Source organism: Leopardus geoffroyi, chromosome A2 (genome assembly GCF_018350155.1).
Source record: "Leopardus geoffroyi isolate Oge1 chromosome A2, O.geoffroyi_Oge1_pat1.0, whole genome shotgun sequence".
Lineage (NCBI taxonomy): Eukaryota > Metazoa > Chordata > Mammalia > Carnivora > Felidae > Leopardus > Leopardus geoffroyi.
In genome coordinates, this window is record NC_059331.1 from 162,156,155 (window position 1) to 162,183,513 (window position 27,359).

Here is a 27,359-nt window from a genome sequence, read left to right on the forward strand (position 1 = left end):
TTCACCCTTAATATATGAAAAGAAGTCATTTACCCCTAACACACGGGCCCTGACCTATCCCAGATGGTGCGGAAGGTGGTAGCAGCATATGATATTTATCTACACAACTGCGAGCCCAGGCTTTAAAGAGGGGTCACCTGGCAAAATGAATAAATGACTAAGAATCATTCCAAGTCATGTGTCACCACCGAGACCACCACACCATGACCCAGTCACTAGGACTGGGCGACTGTGACAGCACCGACAAGTTGCTCTGAAGCCAGCGTGTCCCAATCTCAACAGGTCTCACGCGGTAGCAAATTCTTGATTACAACATTTCATAAATATCATAACCTCACTGAACAGAGCCCACGGTCTAGATGCTTTTTCCATGTCTAGACATTCAGATAAACAATTACCCACTGCACGGTGTAACTTAATAAACTCCAAAGCGCTTTCTTCCTTCTGTTTTGATGCCCTTTCAAATAGCATTCCACCTCCTATGCCATCTTCTCCTATATAAAACAGGTACTTAAACCAAAATGCTTTGCATAAAACCCTACTGACTGGGTTCTATAGTTTTTAAGCTTCTGCCATTTTCTTCTCATTTTGCTGCCACTGTGTCTCATGTGTCATTTAATTATAAAATCTGCCATACGTTTATTACCTTCTTTTGAAAATAGGATTAAGATCTACTTTCTTCATTTAGAAAATGCTACATAAAAGGACTTCTGATCTCTCAACACTGAATTTAAAAATTCTTAGAGAGCCTTAGAATTTGAACAAAATGTTCCAATAACAAATAACTTTCTTAGTGCGTGAATATGCATGAAAAGGAAACATTTCTTGTAGCATGGCTAATTCACACTAAGGGGCAGAAAGAAAGATAACTACGAGTCAGAAAGCCTTGCTCTAAATAGTGATCTGATGAGGACATTAAAGAGTATTTAGCTTAAAAACTTTTTAAAATCAACAATCCTATAAAAATCTACGAATCTACCAGGTAACAGTTAAAATATATTCTAAACGCTACAGCTCTCTTACAGGAGTAGCTCGTAGTGTTACCTAAGGCAGCCACCAACAGTTAGTTGCACATTAAAAAGAAATAGCAGTGAACAGATGGACTTCCAGAAGTGAGTGACTTCCTATCAATAACCAGCCAACATTCCAACAGCAAAAACCAGAATGCACTGATAATCACTCCAGTGCGTGAGTTAACCAACCTCCCTGGTCCCGCGCAATGAGCTCACAGAAGTCAGGATGTGGACAGGCTGTATCCTTCGCTGTTTCCATTCTTGGTTTAAGATTTCCGTTCTTTCCAAAATTTTCTGACGATTGGAACTAAACATACTCTTTAAAAAAACGGAGGAGAGGAGAAGAGAAATTGTTCATTGTTAGAAAATTGGTAGTATCTCCAAAGCAGGTTAAAATCTAGTGATTTCTCAAAAATATCAGGAGCATTCCTGCAAACACATATAGATTTTACACTAAACTGTAGTTTCCCCACATTGGAGTAACACAAACACACCACACCTATTATTTTGTCAACATGATATAAAAACGAAATCACAATGACTTTAGAAACACAAAACCATGAAACACATTCCTTTGTATGGGGGTCCAGAGTCTACACATGCAATACAAAAGATACACTAAAAAGACAGTGATTTCTAAACAGATTGAACAGCCATTAGACTACAATCTTTCCATTATCATTACGGTGCCTGGTACAATCTTTATGCTAATTAAGACAGATCAAGGCCCTTGGCTTCCAAGCCTTCATTTATCTTTACTATAAACATGACCTTGGCTGAAAATGGACCCTTTGCAAATTGAAACTTCTCTTTGGGGGGCGGGGAGGGGGACCGACCCTTAACCGTAGGTGCACTGCACAAAAGATAAAGCTGTACCTTAACTTCGTCAGCCCGCCTGAACCTCTTGAGCTGCCGCAGCCGCATGTACTCTGATTTTACACGCTTGCGCCAACAAACCGGTCCCTTCTCAGATTTCTTCCCAGTCTGGCCCATGATTATTCTAAAAGCAATGGTTTCATATTAAAATCACTAATCTAACCAGCCTGAACACGATCACTTGCGTTTCAATCCCCAGCAAACTAACAAACAAAGTAAATAATAATACATGACACTGTTGATACTTCCAAGAAGGGGGGGGGGTGCTCATTCGTTCTGTAGGGTTAAATGTAAAACATTTCATTCAAAGTTTAAACGTTTACTTAATACAACTTTTAAGAGGCGTTTTGAGTTACAAAGGTTCTCTACTCCCAAAGGACAACCGTCTTACAGAAACGTGATCGACCCCATTACGGAAATAACTCTATTACAGAAATACTCGAACAAGCTGGGTTTTAGTCTATGAGACTTCTGGAGCAAAAAAACAGACACATACTTTAAGTTTTTGATCATTAAATTAGCAGCATAAATGAAGGCATAAATGAAGAATGTAACTGAAAAAGAGAAATCTGAAACAGCAAAATATACACACAGCACTCACAGTAGGAAGTACACAGTACATCGTCTGGTGCAAACTCAAGCATTCTCCCCGCACACTTTTAATTAACCAGGCTTCTCACCTTCAGCACAGGGAGAAAAGTCTGTACTTTTGCCCCCTGTGCCACCTCTACTCACACGAGGGATGTCCCGGCCAGCAAACAAAAAATGCAGCAAATGCCGAGTAAATTCTTCCACCTTATCTGTAGTTGCGGGCTCTAGGAAGCAATTATGTTTGCATGTGGGGACAGCCCATCATTCCCCAGATGCCGAAGTCGTAACACAGAGTCCCCATTTTAAGTCTAAACCAGAACATCTGCTTCTCAAAGTATTAAAATCAAACTTGTGAAAAAATTAAATATAAATAAATAGAAAATCATACTTGTATCTTCAAAAGATTAGGACAGTTCTCTGTCAGATGGTGCAAGGTGCAAAGCCGTCACACGAAGGACGTTTGCTTTAGTTTATCTAAGAGCAAAGGAAAGCCAGAATAAATAAAAGGGGAGAGGGAGACTGACATTTTGCAAAGAGCAGCAGACCAGCAGAGAGGAGGTTGGGGGGCTGCAACGCGGTCTGGGCACCAGAGGTGAGGGCGGCTTCTGAGACCACACTGGTGAGGAGAGAAAAGAAACAAGAACTACTGAAAACTCGGGGAAGACTGAAGTATAGGAGGGGGTGATGCCCCGGATTGAGCAACTGACAACTGAGCAGGGCTTCACTTCCCCGTCGGAGAAAGCCCTTGGGCAAAGAGAAAGCGCCTAAGGAGACAAGATTTGCAGGAAGGCAGGGAGCCCAAAGGTCAGCGGGTAACTTTCTGTCAGAAGAGTCACCCACCGATGACAAAGAAAGCAGATGTGTGGATTTCTCAGGCTGAAAGAGGGGCAAGACAAGCGCGTGATAGACTACGTAGGCCAGACCGAGACTACACAAAGACACAGAACTTGCCCTTAGGGAACTTAGGTCCCACCCAACAAGGCTGAAGAGAAGAAAACACACTGAGACTTACAGGAAAATGCAGGAGGGCGGGGGAGGGGGAGGGGGTAAGGGGCAACAAAGGTGACAACTCAACCTTCAAAGTTGGGCTGGATTTCAAAAGGCCAAGAGAAATCGGAAGGGACCCTAAGGTATGAGCAGAGGACAGCTAGATACGGGACTCTGAAGACGGGAAGGCCAGCGGGCAGGCCCCATGAGCAAAGATGGTCACCAAACTAGCTGAGGACCCCATATTACAGGCACTGAGGGAATGAGGAGAATAAACAGGCTTCAGAACTTGAGAGAAGTCAGCTGGAGGAGGCCACAGAGATAACGTGAAAAGGATAGTGTGACCTCACCTTTGGGCTGCTGACGTAGAGCAAAGATAACAGCCCTAAACCCCGAGAAGACTGAACTCAGGAGGGTGACGCCATCTTTGAGGCAAAGCACACAGTGTGGAAGACAGAAGATGCTGAGGCAGAGCAGAAAGACACCAAAGGCAGGAAGAAACTGGGGCTTTATTTAAGAAATAACTCGGTGGCCATCGTTGGCTTTCCTATCTGCCAGTTAACAGATGAGCTCAGGTAACTCCGTGCAAATCCTTCAGACTTACGGCACTTCAAAGGCCTAGGAACTAGAAGGGAAAGCCATCAGATAAAAAGGGATTATCTTGCTTCATTAGCTCATAAACTCATCACAACTACCCCATCTGCTGCCTTGACAAACTCTTGGTCCTTGGAGGTAGCACCCCTGCACCTGAGGAAAGTTCCAGCAGAACATGGCACTTCTGATGTGAAGACAGGGACGACCACAGTTCATTTTTTTAAGGTACACATTTTATGTGCTGGTGAAGGGGCATCATTCCATCAATCACCATTTCCTGTTTTCAGACGAGAATCCTCCTTGTTGAATAGTCTGGAATCCCTTCCATGGCATTTCTACCATTAGTAACTTTATCTCTGATAAAGTATGTCACAATAAAACAGCCTCTCTGACCAAAGGTATAAATGTACAAGTTGCAAGATCAACAAGAGAACATTTCAAAATTGATTATGGAACCAACCTCTCTGTAAGACAGCATGTATGGACAAATTTCCACGTTTATAAATTTCACACAGCTCCTCCAAATAAAGAAGTACACCAGTGAAGGCTTTAAGCTATAGGATGGTCTGGTACATACGCCCAATAGAGAAGAAATAGGTAAAATTATGGTAATTCACTTACAGGAGATTATCCAAATACAAGGATCACGACCTCTGAATAACAATCTAAGAAATAAATCTAAAAATGTTTGGACTGTTTGAAAGCACAGGGATAAACAGGCTGGTCCACTAAAAAGTAATAAAATTTAAGGCACCATTTATAAGAACGTTTTATATAAAATAAACCCTCTCCCACTATCACAGCATTTACAACATATTAAAATCCTATTTTCATGTTTTTCAATCCAACACATCCCCACTGTAAGTTCTTCAGTAGCAAGAACCATTTTTATTCATTTGTAAAATCACTGAGCCTGGCTGTGTGCCTGGCAAGTACATTTTAAAACAAACGCAAACAACAGGTCTATTAACGCATGCTGACCGTGAACTGCTCAGAGTCCAGCTGTGCCCAGGTAGGAAAAGGGCACGATTTTCCACGCAGGGGCACGGGAACTGTGCCCCACTCCGGAGAAACCCCCAAGGAGATGAGTCTCAGAGACAATTAGGACCCTATGGTCCAGATGTCCCACCCATCAACAGGTCCGGAGCATACGACCCAGAGCTTCTGGAATTCTTTTTACTAAGGAAGTTGACATGGCCTTACAGATCTTTACCAAACTAAGGGTAACATCAGTACCTCACAGCTGGCCGCCAGCACCAAACACACGCAGAAAAACGGAGTAGTGAGCCTCCAGATATCAGGCGGCCCTCACCCTTCCCTGCGAGTGGCAGCCTCGGATCAGGTTTTCCAACTGTTTTCCACCACACCACAGCCCAGCAAATATTAAGCTACAGTTCCAAATATTCATACATCAGCAGAAAGAAACCTATATGAAAATGACACGGCAGGGTGCCTGGGGGGCTAAGACCGTTGAGCGTCCAACTCGGCTTGGGCTCGGGTCACGACCTCTCGGTTCGTGGTTTTGAGCGAGTCAGGCAATGCACTCACAGCACGGAGCCTGCTTGACATTCTCTCTCTCTCTCTCTCTCTCTCTCTCTCTCTCTCTCTCTCTCTCTCCCTCTCTCTGCCCTTCCCCTGCTTGAGGGCCCTCTTTCTCTCTCAAAATAAATAAACTTGAAACTTTAAAAAATAAAATGACATGGCACTAAATGGATGAGGATTTGTGAATACATACAATTTATGAATTTCTCACAGATCTGTTTAGTTCCATAGGTGAAATGGTACTATATGACTTTTATCCAGAATATGAATAGCTTCTCTCATTCAAAACAGAGAGTACAGGGGCGCCTGGGTGGCGCAGTCGGTTAAGCGTCCGACTTCAGCCAGGTCACGATCTCGCGGTCCGGGAGTTCGAGCCCCGCGTCAGGCTCTGGGCTGATGGCTCAGAGCCTGGAGCCTGTTTCCGATTCTGTGTCTCCCTCTCTCTCTGCCCCTCCCCCGTTCATGCTCTGTCTCTCTCTGTCCCAAAAATAAATAAACGTTGAAAAAAAAAAATTTTAAAAAAAAAACAAAAAAAAAAAACAGAGAGTACAGCTGTCGTCACTAAAACAGGATTCTACCTATATGCAGTAAAACCAAAACAACAGGTATTCTTTAATTCAAAAGACAGACCCGATCATGGCAGGAGACCGTTGAAACCATAATACAATGCAGCAAAACCTTACAGAATAGCCTACCTACATATAGGTTAAATAAAATCAAGGAAAATTACATAGTCTCGAGGCTATTGTATGAATCAACCAAACCCCGATATTCGGAACACAAGCCCCGGCATCCAGCTGTCCCCCTAGAGCAGACGTGGTGCTGTTCTGCCACCCGGCATCAGCTCACTTGCTCCAGACCTTCCCAACAGCCCACCGCTCCCGGCACACAGTCCGGACACGTGACCAGACTGATCTGGTCACAGGGAAAATCTCAGGAGGCTCCCTCCCAAGCGGGGACAAGAATGCTCACTCCTCCACTGAGACTCGAACCTGGATGGACACTACCAAACAACCCTGGAAGCAAACCCGCACGCTTGAAAAGAGCCTGCAAAAAATGGAGTCAGTAACGGCAAAGGAAGAGACACGCAAAGCCGCGACCTGGGCTCTCATCACCTCACTGAGCCCTGAACCAGGCGAGCTTTGCCAAACCAACTCCAGAACCTCAGTTACACGAGCCAAGAAATGCCCTCCTTTTTTGGGGGATCATAAACCAGTTCGGCTCGGGTTTTCCTGCCACATGAGACAGAGGGGCCTGAGACACATTCTCGTGTGGAAGGTACGCGCACAACCCTGCCCGAATTAACAGATGTGTTCTGGTGAGCATCTCCTCGCGGTCACGGTGAGGGCATCACCAGAGGGCCCAGTTACAACAGTGGGGCTCTGCTGCCTACCTGGCAAGGAGCCTCCTCCATCCTCGGGTCTGTACAGCCCCTGCGACATGCCAGCACACAGGTCTCCACCTCTCTGGGGACAGGACACACAGCCCAAAGAACCAGCGTTCCTGTCCCCCGGGTCCAACCTGCGAGGGCCCTTTACTGAAGGTGGTATCCCCGCCCCTCCCTCCTTACTCAGTCAAGGACAAGGAATTAAAAAAAAGAAGTTCCCTAGGCATTTTCCGTTCCCCCGATGCCTCTCTTTAAAGGTTCTTCATTCCTAAGTGATTTGCTGAATCAAGGCACTAGCCATGTAGTTAGTCTTGCCCGGTTCTGTTTCTACTTGTCTTAAGAAAACTAAATAATAAACTACATGTACTACTTATCCTCCCTAACTAAATTAATAGCACTAACTCGACTCTTTACGGACTACCAGACTCAATAATGTCAAATCCAAACCTAACAAAATTTAAATATGACGACGACAATATTCTTGATGTCCTTCCCTAACTAGAATGCCTTTTTACTTGAGTAAGAATACCATAAAATTGCCCATTTTGAAAAACTGCCAGTCTTCAATAGTGCTTTTATGTTTAAAATGCTTTGAGGGCGGCTGTCTCATTTAACAATTTCATTTATTTTATTTTTTTCCAAGTTAAACTCTCAGCCAACGTTGAGGCTTGAACTCATGACTCCAAGATCAAGAGCCGGCCAGGTGGCCCAATTTCATTTATTTTTCTAAGTTAAAAATCCACTGTTTTAATAAACTCAAATGTAAGTTAACAGTAATTAAGATTTGCAGGTAAGAAGGAGACAGATACAAAGAGAATTTAGAGCGACATGTCAATGTTACTCTTGGTAAGACAAAAATTAATTGCCCGAGAAGCAGATCTCCTGCCTGAGGGGAAATAAAGACTGTGTGTCCTATGAAAGGAAGGGAAGACGGTGAGCGAGGAACCCGGAGCCAAACCAGTCAAGACTCCGTCTCAGGCCACCCCCCTGCCCCCCGGAGTGTTAGGTCCGCAAGGACTCAGGCTGGGTTACGGTCCTGCTCAGCCAAAGCTGGAACTTGAGTAGCAAACTAAATCACAATGGGGTTAGAGTAACCGAATTAACAAAATAAGTATCCATGAGTCCATGACAGAAATAAGTGGTTAATAAATTAATGGGGGGGGGGGGGAGGGACAAATCTCCCTTACAAGGAATTCCAAATAATAATAATTCTGTAACAGGAGAGGGAGAGCTCAGGTCCCTTCTCCGTGAGCACGGGCTGGACTCAGTAACTGGCTGCCACAGGAGAGTATGGCTCGGGAAACAGTAAGGTCACAGCACAGAAGCCCAGAAGGCACCACCCTCAAGTGATTATGGTTAAAAGATCAGGGATGAGGGGCGCCTGGGTGGCGCAGTCGGTTAAGCGTCCGACTTCAGCCAGGTCACGATCTCGCGGTCTGTGAGTTCGAGCCCCACGTCAGGCTCTGGGCTGATGGCTCAGAGCCTGGAGCCTGTTTCCGATTCTGTGTCTCCCTCTCTCTCTGCCCTTCCCCCGTTCATGCTCTGTCTCTCTCTGTCCCAAAAAAAAAATAAATAAACGTTGAAAAAAATAAATAAATAAAAAAATAAAAGATCAGGGATGAGCCACGCGGTCGTCATGCACAATGTAATGCGATGTGATGAGAAGGGTATGTCACTTCTGTGGTATTCTTCCCCCAAACCTCACAGCCCATAGCCTCAGTCTAGAGCAGGAGAAAAAACAAAAATCAGACAAACCCAAACCAAAGGACATTTCTGCAAAATACTTGACCAATATTCCTCAAAACTATCAAGAGGACTTGAAAGCAAGGAGAGTCTGAGGAACTGTCACAGATGTGCGGGCCTAAGATCATTCAGTGTGGTATGGTCTCTGGCCTGGATCCTGGGACAGAAAAAAAAACAAACATCAGTGGAAAAACTGGTAAAATCCAAATAAAGTCTCTAGTTTAATTAACGGTATCATACTGATGTTGCTTTCTACATCTTGACAAATGTACCAGGGTTACCGAAATCTAGTTATTCCAAAATAAAGTTTTTAAAACACACACACACACACACACACACACACACACACACACAAAGAAAGAATTAAGTTCTACAACAACCAAATATAAAGACATTCACTTTTATTTTATTTTTTTTAATTTTTTTTTTCAATGTTTATTTATTTTTGGGACAGAGAGAGACAGAGCATGAATGGGGGAGGGGCAGAGAGAGAGGGAGACACAGAATCGGAAACAGGCTCCAGGCTCTGAGCCATCAGCCCAGAGCCTGACGCGGGGCTCAAACTCACGGACCGCGAGATCGTGACCTGGCTGAAGTCGGACGCTTAACCGACTGCGCCACCCAGGCGCCCCAAGACATTCACTTTTAAAATGACATCGACTTGGACGCCTGGGTGGCTCAGTCGGTTAAGCATCCGACTTCAGCTCAGGTCATGATCTCACAGTCCATGAGTTCAAGTCCCGCGTCAGGCTCTGTGCTGTGCTGACAGCTCAGAGCCTGGAGCCTGCTTTGGATTCTGTGTCTCCCTCTCTCTCTGCCCCTCCCCTGCTCATGCTCTGTCTCCCTCCGTCTCAAATATAAATAAAAACATTTTTTAAAAAATTTTTTAATGACATCAACTTTTGGGTAGCCTGCAGGCTCAGCTGGTGGAACATGTGACTGTCGATCTCAGAATTATAACTTTGAGCCCCACGTAGGGTGGGGTATAGAGATTACTTAATAACAAAACCTTAAACACACAAACAAAATGACATCCACTTTTTAAAATGCTAAACAGGGACATCAGGGTAGCTCAAGTCATGATTTCACAATCATGAGATTGAGCCCCACGAGGGAGGGGTCTGCACTGGGCATGGTGTGGAGCCTGCTTGGGATTCTCTCTGCCCCTCCCCTGTGCAAGTGCACAGCCTCTCTCAAAAAAAATAAATAAAATGATAAACAGAACAAAAATACATTAAAAAGTATTAAAATCCGATGTAAAATGTTAAATAGGAAAAACAACAAAAAAAATGATTAGAACTAATTTGAAAACAAAGTTAAAAAGAACAGGCAGTAATTAAGGGCAACCGGTACTTTTATGAACCTTAACTTCAAACAAAATTGAGGGGAAGATTCCCACATATAATTGTACTATTTTAAAACTGAGATAACCTTGTATTTGAACAATTTAAAAGGAAGAAAAAAAAAAACTCCATAAAAGCTTTAAGATGATGTCTACTTAAAAAGATAATGCACATTTAGGCTGCACTAACAGAACTACAGAATCTGAACCAAGGAAAGTAATTGTGCTCTGATACACATGCACTGATCAGACGAACCAAAAGGATTCTATACAATTCAAGTCCAGTTTAGGTGTGCTTAAGACAGCCAGAAAAACAGATCTTTGCCCCAGCTGCGAAGACGGCATTAAGCACATTACACAGAAAAGAGCATTTGAGTTTAGAATTTGAACAGAGAGAAGTGTTAATATACATTCACTCATTCAACACACACTTAGTGAACATCTAACACATACCGGGTACTATTACAGAAACTGAAGAATTAGCAGTAAACAAAACAGACAAAAATCTGCAACCCCATGAACTTAAAATCTACTTGGATGGAAATGATCAAAAACAAAGTGAAATGTTTAGTATGTAAGATAGTGTTAAGTGCTATGAAAGCGCCCAAACCAAAGACAGGGGTGGTCAGCTGACAAAAAAAGGAACCTGGGCTAAAACACTTAAGGTAAATTTCCCGGTAGAGATTCCCAAATAATTGGATTAAGTATCTATCCGATGTAGATTTCAGTACTCTACAATTCTCCAGTGATCAACACAGCCTGATAGGCTTTTCCACTGACATTAAAGATGGCATTCAAGGATTGCCAGGTACCACTGTTCAGGTTAACTACTAGGTCTGATTATCCCGAACAAATAAAAAGTTAACACACCATTTTACAAAATATATTTATGCAAATATCCATTATCTGTGTTAGCGTTATATCAAGCCAAATTAAAGAAACAGATTTGTAAAACTGGTCCTGAGGCTACAGCATTCTGTTACAAGCTCTAACGTTGGCTATTCAGTTTTAACCAAACAGTATCATTAAATACGTGCTCATCTGACCGTATTTAATTTCTAACTCTGCTTTGGTTTTACCCTAAGAAGTTTTTATCTGTAACATCTCCAGGGAATATATAAACAAAATTAAAGTCAAGTCAACTCTCAGATTCCATTTAACACTCGAGTTCCAAGAACATATTAGGAAAATCCGGGGCACTGAAGTAATTCAGGAATAGAGCACTATGTGCTCTGACTGGGTTAACGGGAATGTGAATGCAGAAAAAAGATACCAAGAGACATTCTAAAATTAAAAATCAGATGTACTTACAGGAGAAGGAAAAAGGACAGATCAAAAGAGGTTAAGGCCTTAAGTGAGCCATCTAGATGACAAAGAATTTGGCACTTATGATGCAGATTGAGACGTTAATTACTCACGGGGTTGTCCCCAGCAGAGAGAATGATGGACCCTTCACAGGAAGGTTCACAGGAAACATACACCCCTTTCTTCTCAAGCCTCTGGTCTCAGGACCCCTTTAGTTCATTTGGGCTCTCTCTAACTGCAGGTATCCAGCATCTTAGAAATTACAACCTGAGGGGCGCCTGGGCGGCTCACTGGTTAAGCACCTGATTTCAGCTCAGGTGATGATCTCATGGTTTGTGAGTTCGAGCCCCCTGTCAGGCTCTGTGCTGACAGCCCAGAGCCTAGAGCCTGCTTCGGATTCTGCGTCTCCCTCTCTCTCTGTCCCTCCCCTGTTCACACTCTGTCTTGCTCTCTCTCAAAAATAAATAAAAACATTAAAGAAAGAGAGAAAGAAATTACAACCTGAGAAATTTTTAAGCCACCAACTCATTTGGGGCACGTGGGTGGCTCAGCAGGTTGAGCATCTGACTTCAGCTCAGGTCATGATCTCACAGTCGATGGTTTCAAGCCCACGTCGGGCTCCATGCTGACAGTGCAGGGGCTGCTTGGGATTCTTTCTCTCCCCCTCTCTCCACCCCTCCCTCATTCACGCCCTCTCTCAAAATAAATAACTTAAAAAAAAATCAACTCATTTAAAAATAATAGCAAGGTTATTACATGTTAATTGAAATAACACCTTTTAATTAAAAAACTATTTTCTGTTAAAAAAAAGTCAGCAAGTGTATGGTTCTACATTTTTGCCAATTTTTAAAATATCTGTCTTAAAAGGAGACAGCTGGATCTTATCTGCTTCTGCATCCAATCTGTTACAATGCTGTTTTGGTTGAAGAATATGAAGAAAATCCATTTCCAAACAGGTATTTAGCTAGAAAATGGAAGTGTCTGAACAGCCTTGAGGTCATTGTGGATCTCATTACACTTAAATTGTCCTATGAAAAAAGTAGCTAGTTGAGTTTCAACCTCCTAAGTACTTGTCCTCAAGACCACACTATTCTTCCATAAGCAGTGGTAGTTCCTTAACATCAACCCCCATCTGAGAAATATTGGTCCACAGGGTCATGCAGATTTTCCAGGAATTGACCTATTTCCAAAAATCGTATTTGGTAAAGCCACTGAGCTCATCAAAAAAGTCTTTTTATTAAGTATTTACTGGGAAGCTGTCAAGCTCAGTGACAGATACACATTTTCCGAAAATTCTAATTTTTGCTTGAAAGGTCGAACATTATCATCGGCGACAAATACAGCTGTCGTTCTCCTTGAAGGACAGGCTCCCCTCCCTGAAAAATGTTTGCCAAATACCTGTCTGAATAATCTTAGTCTGTCTGTCAACCCCTCTTTCAAGTAAAAATGTTCTCCATGAAAAAAGCGGCCAATGCAGCCTGCAACTCGATCACGTCAGCACCGTCCTCGTCCTGGAGGCCAGACCCGGCATACTTTGGTCCACAGCACTTTACACATTCCCATCCTGTGCAACAGGATATTTAAAACATGCACAGTCAGGATCAGAGTTCATAAAATCAGCGACCTGACATTCTCTATAACTGTTTTTTTGGTGTTTTGTTTTGTTTTGTTTAGCTCTAAGGTGCCCGTGGTTTTTACCCACTATTGCTTCTCCACCACAGGTGCGTATGTCAACACAAGGAAGGAAGGAAGGACGGACGGAAGGAAAAGAAAGAGGCAAATGACATTTTAGTATTTTACAAAGATGACTTCACAGACCCTCTGAGGTCCACAGACCGTGCTTTGAGAACAGCCACCGTAAGTACATCCAGACACCGTATGAATCAGAACCCTAACAATTCCTTCCTTTCCATTTGCCTCGCAAAGCACCTAGAATGGACAATATATTCCAATTACATATTTCTAAAAGACACACTTACAAGAACGAAGGCCTAGAAATCACCATTCTTCCAACTAAAAACAAAAATCCACGTGACGAATATTTAATGAGGGATACTTGGCCCTGCCAAACTATGGAACCTAAACGGTAAGATTTGGCATTCGTCTGTGCCAAATTAAGAGACTAAGGTCTAACAAAATGCATTTTAAAGAAATTGCTTATTTTCAAACTTGAGAGGCCTATGTCTAGCAAGATGCATTATAAAGAAATTGCTTATTTTCACCCATCTGTCCGTCCTACCCTTCACCACTGTAAGAAAGCATCATCAATGGTCACGGTCACTCTTCTGACCCTCCAGCTACCTAAAACCACCTCGTCCTACCAACCAATGCCCCACATACTCACACTTCACCCTGCTCCCATAAAAGAAAGATAAAATAAAAATCTTGTTCCAGGGACCTTTTCAATTCCTAGGATGCCTCTACTTGTATTTAAAAAGGAGAAAAATGACAAAAATATGCAAGCTCACTACTGCTGGACACAAGCATTCCACCCAAACGATACGCAAAACACTAGCAGAAGAAACTTGCACAACTTCTGTTTGAAGGACCTGGGAAAGCCAGAAATGAGAGCTATTATCAACCAGAATTTATGGAGCATTCTGAAAATCTAAACACCGTGTTGCAACAGGCATCTTGGTGCCTAAACTTTAGCAGACCACTCGGACATGCAACTACAGATAAGCAAGTATCATGAACAGCATTTGTGTTCAAGTGTTGAGGAAACAGATGAGCCAGTGGCTACGGAGAGAGAGAAATAAGGGCAAAAACACGTATCTCATTTGTAGCCCTGGTTTAAGTAATACTAAAAACGCACAGTACTGTCAAAAGGCTCAGGAAAATTACGGTAACGTGGCATCTTGGCTGAATAGAAAACACTGACTTGATTGTTACAGCGAATGTGAGCAGACCCTAAACTAATGCATTTTCCACAAAAATAAGATCACTCTCCTCCTCTAGCAGAAGAGTAAACTAAACTCGAAGTTCAACATGGAGGCTTACAGACCAGCATTCCTGTGTTTATCTGAAAAGGCTATCAGTTTACAAAGACAAGTCTTAGAAAAGAAACGGCCATCTAAATTTAAACCAACTGGAGGGGGTGCCTGGCTGGCTCAGTCAGTGGAGCATCCAACCCTTGATCTCTGGGTCATGAGTTCGAGCCCCATGCTGAATGTAGAGATTACTTAAAAAAAAAAAGTTCCATAAATTTAAACCAATTGGAGAACTGAACTATCATAAATATTGTAAAGAAGTTGCTTCAACTTTATAAAACAGATTAAAGTGACACTCAGAAATTAAAGTTTTCTTTGGGGCACCCAGCTGGCTCAGTCGGTGGAGCGTGCAACTCTTTCTTGATCTCGGGGTTGTGAGTTTCAGCCCCATCTTGGGTGTAGAGATTACTTAAAAACATCATCTTAATAATTCTGAATTGAAAAAAAAAAAAAAAAAAAAAAAAGGACTGGGTAGTTCAAACTACTAAGCCCAAACTGTGTGCAGAACCTCTCAGAATTTCCAGGCATCCTGCAAGCCAAGCGACCATTATCTGGCAGTTTCGGCACCTGCACGTACACCACAGGGGGAAAAACGTGTGCGAGTGCCATCGCTTTCACCTATGGACACCCACAGAAGTCTTCACTGAGTGAGACCCTTCAGAAACTCCTCTGGCTCATCTCGGCCCTAAAGTTCATTTTCTTGCTAAGAATGATAGTTTCGGGACAAGATGGAAGTCAAGGAGGTAGGGAGGGGTAGTTAGGAGCTACAAACATTTATTTCCATGGCTTTCCTACACTTAAGCTTTCTCACAAATAGAACTATACTGCTGAGGTTCTTTATTAAGGTACTAGGTAACCTTACAGCATCATTTACAACGAATGATATTTTTCAGTATCTGTTTCACCAAACATATATGTTATCTATCTAATTTATGAGTATAACATCACTTATCACTAATATTTAACGCCCTGGGGAAAAAAAAATCTCTTTTTCAGCCTCCAAATATCTATGGAAATGCTATAAGGAATTCATCAACTGCAGGGAAACCCATCATATAATCCCTGCAGTTACCGCCCTGGAATTTCCACAGTGACACAAAGGTTTTTAAGCAGGAAAAAAGACTTCCATCCCAGCACTTCCATGTGGCAGAGGAGAATGAGAAGGCTAGGACGAGCACCCACCATCTAGGCCTCTGACTCTGGGGCCAGGAAACACAGCACTTTGGGAGTCCAGAGCTAAATACTGGTATTTTCAGTAGCACAGAAGGTCTCTTTACACAGGGTAAGGAGGCGAACATCTCACCCTTTATCTGAATAGTCCTAACGGGTGAAGACTGAGGCAACCAACAGTGGGAAGAAATTTCCTTTCCAGAAAATGTGTATGGTACAGCCAGTATTTGGTTGCATGCTGTTAGCAGCTAACAAATGACACCACACAAATGGTGAAGAAAACTATTTCATTTCTTTAAATACAAGAGTAAATTCTGTAAGAAAAACTGGAAAATAGTAACTTTGAACTTGCCAATGCAGTTCTGTGTGGACAGAAACTATTTTCATTACACACAATACTCTCCGAATGGTACTGCACTTTGGATACTTCTGGTCACCAAATGTGTGGCGACACCAACTGGCCGTCCTACAATTTAACTCAATGCTGCCGCAAGCTACCTGGAGAGATTTGTCCCACCCTACTTCAGATGCCAACCGCAAGTCCAGATTGTCACCTGAGCTCCTACCAACTAGCTACAGACTGTAGGCTCCCATGATCCCCTTCTTGGTTTCAATTCATTTGCTAGGGCAGCTCACCGAACGCAGGCTAACAGTTTCTTTACTAGGTTACCAGTTTGTTATAAAAGGATGTAACTCAGGAAGAGCCAGATAGAAGAGATGCACGGGGTGAGGCACGTGGAAAGGGGGCGGGGCTTCCACTGTGGGGGGTGGGGGGGGGCGGCAGCAATCTCCCAGCAGCTCCTTGTGGGCACCAACCCGGCCCTTCTGGGTTTCTCCAGAGGCTTCCTTAGGTTAGCATGACTGAACTCCGTATCTCCAGCCCCACTCCCTCCCCAGAGGCAGGGGACAGGGAGGGTCTGCAAGTTTCAACCCTTCTAATCCCAATATTAGTTCCCCCAGGAACTGGCCCCATCCATAGGTGCTTTCTCAAGTCACTTCATTTGCACAAACTCAGGTAAGGTTCAAAGGGGTTTGTTGTGAGTATCAAGACACCTTCATCACTTACGAAATTCCAAGGGTTTTAGGTGCTCAGTGCTAGATACAGGATAAACTGATTACAAATCACAATATACCAATCTGATTGTTTACAAAGTTAGTTTAGTCAGATACATAACAGTCCTAAAAAAGCTTTTAGGTGCTCTTATTCCTATAATGCAGAGACAAAAAAGAGGAAAAAATGCGCTTATAATCACCATTAGAGATTTTATGAATGAATTAATAAAAAGAATTTGAGAGAAATGTGTATCATGTAACAACTCAGTTAAATGCCAGCCAAGAGGAAGCACAATCACCTGCGACAGGGATGTGACCTCCGGCCCAATGCTTCTCAAACTCCCCAGAGAAACGGCTCTAAATTGGTAAAAAGAAACCAACCACCTTGAGTCCTACAAAGGACCCAGAGGCAGCAAAAGCTAAGGGACTTTGGTCCTCCTAGCTGCGTGAGCCTCTACAAGTTACTTACTCTCACACCAAGGTCCTACTTCTTTACCTCCGAGACCGACTTCCTCTTTGAAGGCACATGGAAGTCCTCAACAATCACAACTTGTTCAGTTACTTGTCCGTCTCCTTTTTGCAATGAAGATCAAGTCCACAAAAGCTCTTTGCTAAGGAGACACAACTGGTTTAATGGCAGAGCCTAGACTAAAGCCGAAGTTCTCTGCACAAAATCTAGCCGCCAATGGAAGCTGCCCTTTAAAAATACCTTCTTCACAGAACTCGAGCTCTGTGTTACAGGCAGATATTCTCCAAAGGCCAAATTGCTTACAGGCCAAAGCGGGACAGCAACTCCTCATTTCCTTCCCAGCCTGTTCAAGCAACGTTTCTGCCATTTATAAGTTTTCTTGATTTCTCTAGAAGGACATTTCCCAACCTTTTCTGACTCGTCAACATAGTTGCGTACTATGGGATATGGGAGCATATCCCATAGTACCCACTGGGACTGTTTTAAACAGTTTTGCTATTTTTGCTTGTACTATTAAATAATTTGAATATGGAAACAATTTACATCAAAAGTTTATAAATAAGGATACTCATTGCAGCTTCTTTCCACCTAGTAAGATGACAGATCAGTACACTGGTAAAAGAATTCTAAAGTTTATCACACTAAAATCTTTAAAATATTCAAAGGACAGATATTTCATTTAGCAAATATATAGTGCTTATTTTAAAATAATTAAAAATGCATGATTTTCAACAAAATTTAAAAGGAAAATGTTTGGTTTAGAGACCCCATGTTTATGAGGCACAAGGTAGATTCTCACTGAACAGTTGTTAGTTCTATTACTTGTAGGCACATGGCAGGCATTTATGTATCTACAAATAAAATACGGTGGACATTTCACTATTAAGTTATGGCATCAAAAACATACAAAAGCTGCTTTAATGACTGAAACTCTTTAACTGTTTAAAGAAAATCATCTTGGGGTGCCTGGGTGGGTCAGTCGGTTGGACGTCCGACTTCGGCTCAGGTCATGATCTCGCAGTCCGTGAGTTCGAGCCCCGCGTCGGGCTCTGTGCTGACCGCTCAGAGCCTGGAGCCTGCGTCCGATTCTGTGTCTCCCTCTCTCTCTCTGACCCTCCCCCGTTCATGCTCTGTCTCTGTCTGTCTCAAAGATAAATAAACGTTAAAAAAAAAAATTAAAAAATAAATAAATAAATAAATAAACATTAAAGAAAATCATCTTATTTTCTTAAATTTGGGGGTTGACTTACAAAGCACTTCTCAGTCTTTAGTACCAAAAACAAAGGCACTATAGATAAAATAGCCATGATGTTTTGTCTTTTTGACACATTTTTTAAACTCACTAGACATCTTGATGTATGAATTTAGCTCACATGAATGCAACTGAGGGATAAAGATCATCCTGAGATAAATTTGCAGAATTACTATCTGACACTCCTCACTTGCTTCCAGTTTCTCAACCTTTTTGCCCTTAATCAATGGTATATTAAAGATATAAATTAAAATCTTATAATAATACCTGACAATAAGTAACAAAGTTCACTGAGTGATACATAATATAGCCATGTAAAACTCACTTGATAGAATCTAGAAGGCTCTGCTTTAGGGGCAGGGGTGCTATTTAAATTACTTACTGAGTTACTTCTAAAGAAGCGATCTACCAAGTTTTCATGGCTGCGATCGTAAATCCATTTCACAAAAACTTTATTTCTATCCACTATGTACAAAACCCTTTTCTACCTGCACCACGTAGATGAGTAAAATAATGTTTAAAATGAAGGAGAGAGGGAAACACAAGAGATGTTCTGTGGTATTGCTTTCTACGCAGGAGATAAATTATCTGGTTTGGTTGGGAAAGTTTAAGGGTGTTTTGAGCCAAACAAACTAAACAGTATCTTGAGATGCTAAAATGGCAGGGAAGGCATTCCAGAAAGAAGACAGAGCACAGACTTTCCACAGGAAACTTCCTGGAGACTAGTAAAAAGACCAATCGAGTGCAACAGAGGAAGGGGATAAGAAAGCTATCAGAGAGGAGACCAGTTAAGATACAAGAGTTCAGGCTGCTCTGCAGACTGCCTAGCTTCAGGAGTGTCTTACAGGAACTGACACCCAGGGAAAGACTGAGTTGGGCAAGGGCATGGTAACTGGCAGAGGTCTAGGACGCCCGACTGAAGCCCAGAGGCTTGCGTCCCCCACGCCCTTTACTAAATAAGGAGGGGGAGGAGTAATGGATTACTTGTATGATGAAGAAAAACTGAAAATTGTGAGGGTAATCCAGCTGTTGAGCAAAAGAAAGAATGGATACTCTGCAGAGATAAAACAAGCAGACGCAGAAATCAAGTATATATGCTCTTAAAAACCATCTGTGTATATAACAAAAAATTTACTTAACTGTCAAAATAGGTAGACCAAGCTTGCAGTCTTACACTTTTACACACCAGATTCTAAGATGAGGATTACTTTTGATTGACTCTTAATAATATTCTCTTTATCCTTTAATTCTAATAACTGAAAAGGTCTGAATTACCGAAAATTGAAAACTTAAAGAACTACTAAATATTATTACTTTCAAAAACAGCTCAATTTAAAAATTCCCAAAAAACTTAAAATTCCAAATTAAAAAACTAAAAAATTAAAATCCCCCATGCCACACACCTAATATTATTCGCATAAATAATATCCTTTTTATTTTCAGGTCTCTGCAAACACGTAACAGTTACAGTAAGAACTAAATGACTTGTGGAATAAGAATAAATTCATTTTCACATAATTTAACTGAATTTAAACAATTATGCCTCCAGCATTAACAATTCTTAACTTGACCTATACATTGTCAGTAACACACAAAAACCAAAGCAGAAAATTCAGTAAACGTTTGCAATATATACATGACACAGAATGTGTACCAAGAATATACAAAGACCTCTCAACAACTCATTTAGACAAAAAAAAAAACGCAGTTTAAATGGGTAAAAGTCTTGATCAAAAAAACGTACACGAATGGCCAATGAGGCAGATGAAAAGATACTCAACATCACTGATCACCTGGGAAATCTGAATTAAAACCACAATGAGATACTTAACACTTTTTAGGGGCCGACCAAGTGCACTCAGACCCACGGAGCTGGAAATGGAACCAGAACCCTTCGCGTAAAATGGCACAAACACGTGGGAAAAGAGTCTGGCAGTTTCTTCCAAAGTTAAACCAGTATTTACCGTATGACCCAGCAATCCAACTACGAGGTATTTACCCAAGAGAATTTAAAAGACATGTCCGCAAATATGACAAATGGTCATAACAGCTGAATTAATAGCCAAAAAAACTGGAAACAGCCCATGTGTCCACCAACACATAAATGAATTAAAAAAACAGTACAGTCACACAATGGACTACTACTCAAATGAAGACGAAACCGCTGCAACAGGCAACAACATAGATAAATCTGAAAAACATGCAGGATTAAAGAAGCCAGTCACAGAAGAGAATACACTGCGTCACTCCGTTTTTAGGACACTCTTGAACGAGAAAAATGGGATCAGCAGCAAAAGAGGGAAATGACTGTATAAAGACCATAAAAGAACTCTGAAGACACCAGCGTCACCCCTTGACAGAGGTGGTGGTGACACACATGTATACATTTGTCAAAACTCTGCAGCCCGTAGTCTTCAAATGTGTTCATCTTACTGTACGTAAGTTATACTTCAATGAAGCTGGTTTTTCAAACTAAAAAACTGGTACCTTTCTAGAAAGCAACTTGACAAGGTCTACTAAAACTTGAACTGTGCATAATCTTGAAACAGCAATTCTCCTTGTAGCAAGTGGTCTCACAAATGATCAAAGATAGAGAAAGATGTTCTCTTCTTGAGGAGAGAACAGTGTCCATCACAACCGGTTTACCGTGTGAAGACACATTCATAAACTGGAATACGATGTATTCTACTTAACAAAATGGCCTAATAGCTCAGTGTTGGAAACGGCACACTTTTTCTATCAAGGGCCACATCGGAAGTATTTTAGGCTTAGCAGGCTACGTGCAGTCTCCTTGCGAATTCTTTTTTGGGAGTCTTGTTGTTGTCTTACGACTCTAAGAAATACTAAAATCACTGGCAGTTCATTGGCCCTACCAAAAAAATAAATAACAGACAAAACCCAGGCTGGACGCGAGAGATCATAACTCTGAAAAGAAAGTGTGCAAATCCAAACCCTTAGGCTACCGCTACCTAGCTGTCCCCCGCCCTCTGCACTTCTCATTATTGCGGTATCTACATAAAATATATAAAGTAAACAGAAGCACTGAGCACAGTGCCAAGGACACAGTGAGCACTAAAGAAATATTCGTTATTTTTTAATAAGAACAGGTCTCTACTGACCTAAAAAAACTGTTCTCAGACAAAAGAACTTGATCCCATTCTTGTAAAATTTATGTATAAATGCATATTCATATGAATACATTGAAAAGTTGGGGAAACTGTTACGGGTAGGGACTAGAATTGGAAGGATCGAGAAAGCTTTCACTTTGTAGTCTAAATTGTTTCAGTATTTTAAACTGAACACCTATTACTGAATCAATAGACATTTCTAACATAAAGCATATGTAGCACCATATTCTTTACTTATAGGTCCTTAGCACATATTTCAACTTGTTAAGTGTTTAGTTCCATTCATGAGAAAGTATATTAATTCTCAAAATCAATACTGGCACAATAACTAAAAATCAACCATTTAACAACTTGTGCCCAAACAAAGTGACTCCACAGACCACACTTAAAACTCAACTGTACTCCTCCCTAGAGCAAACACCATTAAAAGCTCTGGCTGAGAAAGAAATCTGCAAAGACATCTTTTAGTTTGTCTAGGGCATCAGACTGTACCTCCTAGACAACTACAAATTACCTACTTTTAAATATACCTTTCTGATGGAGTCAAATAAACTCTCGTCTTGGGACCAACAAGTCTTTAATCATCCAGGAGACCAGCAGATAATATGGAGTAGATGATATGGAGTCCAACAATTTAAACTTGGATCCTCACTACAAATCCCTAGCTGGATGATCCTGGACAAATTCTTAAGCCCTTTAGACCAAAGTTTCCTTAACCGGTAAAGGTTTGCAGAGTGCAATGCTATCACCATTGTTTAGTTTTTTCCCATTGTAAAAATACACAAAATTTAACGTTTTAACGATTTTTAAGTGTATAATTCAGCGGCATTAAACACATTCAAAATGCTGCTTAACTATCACCACCATCCACATCCAGAATCTTTGCATCATCCCAAACAGGAACTCTGTGTACCCATTAAACACTAATTCCCCAACTCCCCTCTGCTCTCGGCCCCTGGAAACATCTATTCTCCTTTCTCTCTGTGAGTTTGCCAATTCTCAGTATCTCCCATGGCCGGAATCACACAATTTTTCTCCTTTTGTGTCTGGCTTATTACCCTCATGTTTTCAAGGTTCATCAACGCTGCTGTATCATGTGTCAGGCAGGATGTCACTCTTTTAACGGCTGAGTACTACTCCATTGTATGCGTATACCTCCATTTGTTTATCCATTCAGGTTGATGGATGCAGGGTGGTTTTAACAATAATTAAAAATAAAGCATCTCACGTAAATGTTACCACAATAGGAAACAAAACCAGCCAATGAATAAAGCATCTGGCACACAGCAGGTGTTTTAATGTCTTTTTTCATCTTTGTTTTTGTCATATCTTTGTACTAAGTAGTATAGTGGCAAGACATGGGAGCATCTTAGAAACTTATCAGCTATGCCTTTTGAGAGGTTATTGGATTTGCTAATCTATATTTATCCTATCATTTTAAAAGAATGAAGAGGCTACACCAGTAAATAATCTGTAATTACACTGGCACTACTTCCTTCAGTTTTAGCTCCAAAACCCACCTCGAAGTATTTCAATAAAAAACTCATCAATTTAACTAGACACCTTTCAATTAAAAGATTTACTACTGTCTCCAACACTTTCCCCTCCTTTTATTTCTGTACAAGGACTATCAATACTGACATCAAATCAAATTAAGCAGATAGTATATGCAAGGTACCCAGACATTCATCAAGTTTCTCTCTAGCTGCCTCAAATACCAAATCTGAATACCAATGGAATACCTAAAGGATATACAATTTTCAATGTCTTCGAGTATTATAACTAGGAGAAACCTTGGAACTTACTCACCTTGACAATTATTTTTCTTTATAATCACTGCTTCTCAAAGAGGGACAAAAACACCTCCCAAAGTTCACAACGGAAGGATTAACATACCCTATGTGCTCTGCAAAAAGTTCCTTTGTCAAATTATTTTCATATTTTGAAATGAAAATGATAGTTTGCTATTCTCTAGCAACTACTAGGTATACAAAGAAAAACAAGCCTCTGCCTCAAAGCGCTTAGAGTGCAGTGAGTGCAGTGAGGGAGCCGGATGCATAAACAAGTGATTACAATACAATCTGATCCATGCTTTAATAATAAAGTATGAACAAAGCCCTGTGGAACACAAGGGTGCCTGGGAATTCAGGGAAGGCCTCTAGAAGGTAAAGGTATCCTCTCATTGTGAACCTTTCCCTGAATTTAATAAGCTGTTCCTCTCCACAGAGGCTCTACTAAAGATCTCACCTGTGTCCAGAATCCTTCACAACTCATAGAAAATGTCTTCATCGTTTGTACTGACATAAAGACTTCAAGGCAAATCCATAAATCATTTCTAATTGGCCCCAGAATACATTAAACCACTGGAGAAACTTTTGTCAGTTTTTAAAAAGCAGATCAACTTTCTTAATCACTATTTATTTAGACCAATACGGAAATTAATTCACACTCCTTGAGTATACCAGTTCAAGGGATAGAAGATATCCTAGAAAAATCTGTGACCTGGAGAAATCCGCTTAAAATTTTTAAATGGCTGATACAAAGACAATTACTTATATATACGCATGCAAGGCAAAGCTGGTATGAAAGTATTAGAACTTTTTGGGGGGGACCTAAATCAACAAGTGTTGCTGTTCTTTTAAATCAGTGCTACTTAAAACTGATTTGTATACATTCACAATTCAACCAGAAATAAATTAAAACAAAAATTTTAAGGCAGCTCCCCAAAAAGGCTTTTTAAAAAAATCTTGGGGCAAGTTTGAGGATAATAATTATCAATTACAGAATACACAAGGGAAAAACTAGAATTTATCCCAAAAGATCCAAATTTCTGCCAAAACCTGCCTAACGCATGTAACGACAGACAAAAACTATCAGGATTTTTTAATATACAATTATCAGCAACTAAATGCAAACATCATTTAATAATCTCAACCCTGGAAAGTCTATTCAGTGGTGTCTAACACGGCAAAATACGGATAATAAAGACTTTTACACTGCATTTCTTTGTCTCCCATTTTTATGAAACCATAAAAAAATAGTGGGTGCACATTAGATCTTTCTCAGAACACAAATCAGAAGAGTGCCTATGTGTTTCTGAATTCCTTTTCTTTGAATCTATTCACTTTCCAAAAAATCAGAACCGAAGATGCAATTTTTCTAAGTGTTTCCAAGATTTTAAACATTACATACCCTAATGCACCTCCAAAAAGACAGGATTCCTTATATCCAGGACTAGAATGCTATCATCTATCCCCAACTTAGAGACTATGAAAAGAAAATCAAAATATATCTTAATTTTATTTGCAATTAAATGAAGATGCTTATCAATAAACAAGCCATGTTTGAACACCTGTTCATTTTATTCTTAAATATGATCTAAAATTGCTAATGCTCATAAACGAAGAGTAATGGAAAATAAACTCCAAAACCCATAAAAGCATATCCAACTGTACCAGCATGAGTTTTCCAAAGGTTTTTTTAAATGTTGTTTTATGTAATATTAAAACGCCATAAAATTAAAGCGATCTTTGAAACCAAGAAAAGTAAACCTTGTAGTAAAATATTTTTAAATTCCAAAGACAGATTTTTATTTCCAAATGAATTTAAGTTTCAAAGACCCTGAGTGATAAACAAAGGAAGTTTGGCTTAACTGTGGACAGCACACATCCAATTTCTTAGGCAACAAACATTTCTGCAACCAGTCTTTTCTAACTCGCCAAAGCTATTGTTCACGGAAAATAAAACCAATTAATAAGAAATTGCAAGGCGTATCATCTAAACGCGCATTTGTCATAAGCATTTTATTTTCGTCAACTATTTCTACCTTTCATCCTCATTCAACCCCTAGGGATTTGGGGAGTAATCGCTTCCTAAATGACAGTTGATTTCGTTAGCACCTGTCGCCATTCTCGGACGCATCACACAAGTTGCCCAAAACAGCTTGTAAATTTTTTTTTTTTTTTTAAGATTTTGATTCTTTAGAAAGTGGGAACTCCCTGGGCGGGAGTTCACCAAGTTTTCCAAAATACCGTGCTTCTCAATTTCTCCCGTTTTCAAAAAGTGACCCCGTGGCACGGACTTTCTGGTGGTTGGAAGGGGGTACGCGAGGACGCGGGAACTCGACGGAAAGCCCTCCAAACGAGCCAAACCAAAAAGGAGGCGAACAGCCCGACCCTTCCCGAAAACTTAACCGAAAGCCAGACAAGGCGGCGAAGGCGGCCCGGGACTGCCCGGTCCGGAGAGGTTTCAGGCGGCTCCGGGGGAAACGTCAGATGCGCGGCTCCTCCGAGTCCCGTCTCCGCACGCCGTCCCGGCCGCCGCGGCCCCGCCGAGCCTGCGCGCGCGCGGGGAGGGGGCGTGGGGCCGAGCCCGCCCACCCGCGCCCGCGGCCCGGGCTCCCCACGCCCCTCTCCCGCCTGCTGTCAGGCCCGGTGTCACTGCCCCTTCCTCGCGCCGAGCTCCCCCGAGACACAGTCCGTCCTTTGTCTGAGTGCGCACTCGGCGGCGAGGTCCCACCAACTTGTGTGTGTCCCGTCCCACCCGGGCGCTCCCGCCGCGACGCTCCACACAAAGGAGACTTGGGCTCCGGCGGCCAGCCCGCCCCGGGCACCGGAGCGCCCCCAGCCCAGCCCCGGCGCCTCGGGAGGGGCGGGCACGCGAGTGGACCCCTCCGCACGCCCCCCTCGGGCACCCGCCCCTGCTCCCGCCTCGGGTGTCCGGGGTCCGACGCTGCCCGCTCGCGGGGGCGCGCGGGCCAGCCCCGACCCCCCGCGGCCCCCTGCCGAGGGGTCTCCTCTCACCCCGCCTCCAAAAGCGGCGCCCGGGAGAGCCCGCTCTGGGCGACACCCGGACGGGCAACGCGGCGGCGGGGATGTCCCGGCGCCGCCGCCGCCGCCGCCGCCGCCCCTCGCCGGGCTGCAGCGCCCCGCCGGCCGGCCGGCCCGACAGCGGCGCGTTACCTGCGCCCCGCGCCCCAGCCCGCGCCGCTCCCGCGCGCCGCTCTCGCGCGCCGCCGCCGCCGCCGCCGCCGCCGCCGCCGCCGGGGCCCCACCGCCTTCTGCGTCCCAGTGGGTGTCGGACGCTCCCGGACCGAGCGCCAAACCCGGCAGCCCAATCGCCATCGCTTTTATTTGGCCCCCCCAGTCCAACCAAGCGCCGCCCCGATTGGCGGGACGCGAGGCGGGCTCCCGTCCAATCACAGGGCCCGCCGGGCTCGGAGGCGCCGAGCCAGCCCCACGCAGAGGCGCCCGCGGGACTCGGCCGGGCCGGGCGGGCGGCGCGTGCGCGCGGGCGCGGGCGGGCGCTGAGGGACGCGGCCGCCGAGTGGAAGCGCCGCGCCGTTCCTTTGTTCTTTCGTTGAACGCACCGCGCCTCTCTGCAAGGCGGCGGGCAGGCGGGCAGGGACGGGGGGGGCCTCCGGAGCCTGGAGCTCGGCGCCTGGGCGGGGGTGGGGCGGCGAGGGTGGGGTGGCGGGAACCGGCCGGAGGGCGGGACGGCGCGCTGGCGGCGCTTGGCGGGAACCGCCGCCTCGGAGTTCCCGGGCCGGAGAGGCGGGGCGGGGCCGAAAGCCAAGTTTGAACCAGTTCAAAAACTCGGGGGTGGTAACGGTTTCAACTGCCGCGCTCTTTTCCCCGCGCGCGGAGCGGGGGCCGGCGGGCGGGCGCGCGGCCGGCGAGGAGCCGCGAGCCGCCCGCCCGAGCGACCTGCCCGCTACTTCTGTCCGTTGGGTCCCCCGGCCCGAGGGACTCTGGCTGCTGGAGCCCGCAGTGCCCATCGCCCGAGAGACCGGGGCAAGAGCGACGTTACAGCTACTTCCCATTCCGCATTCAAGACGCCTGGTTCGGAGCCTTCCAGTGCACGTGTCAACGTGAAGAATCATTTATCAAGGATGAGTGTGTTTCACTTGCCTCCTGCT

At 43.3% G+C, this 27,359-nt stretch overlaps 1 protein-coding gene across 8 annotated transcripts in view; it reads right to left on the minus strand.

The window, feature by feature from the left end:
- EZH2 (enhancer of zeste 2 polycomb repressive complex 2 subunit) overlaps positions 1–26,586 on the minus strand; it is a 66,771-nt gene extending 40,185 nt beyond the window's left edge. For 2 of the 8 annotated variants that reach the window (XM_045496045.1, XM_045496042.1), the window contains exons 1-2: positions 1,890–2,002; positions 1,230–1,331 (exon numbers count right to left, since the gene is read on the minus strand). In XM_045496045.1, coding sequence (XP_045352001.1) covers positions 1,230–1,272 — 43 coding nt within the window. In that variant the 5' untranslated portion in view covers positions 1,273–1,331; positions 1,890–2,002. Of the gene's footprint in view, positions 1–1,202; positions 1,332–1,889; positions 2,014–25,635; positions 25,747–26,244; positions 26,358–26,403 lie in introns of those variants that run through there. The other 6 variants (XM_045496044.1, XM_045496037.1, XM_045496038.1 and 3 more) reach the window with 5 other exon arrangements.
- Between the last annotated feature and the right edge of the window lie 773 nt (positions 26,587–27,359).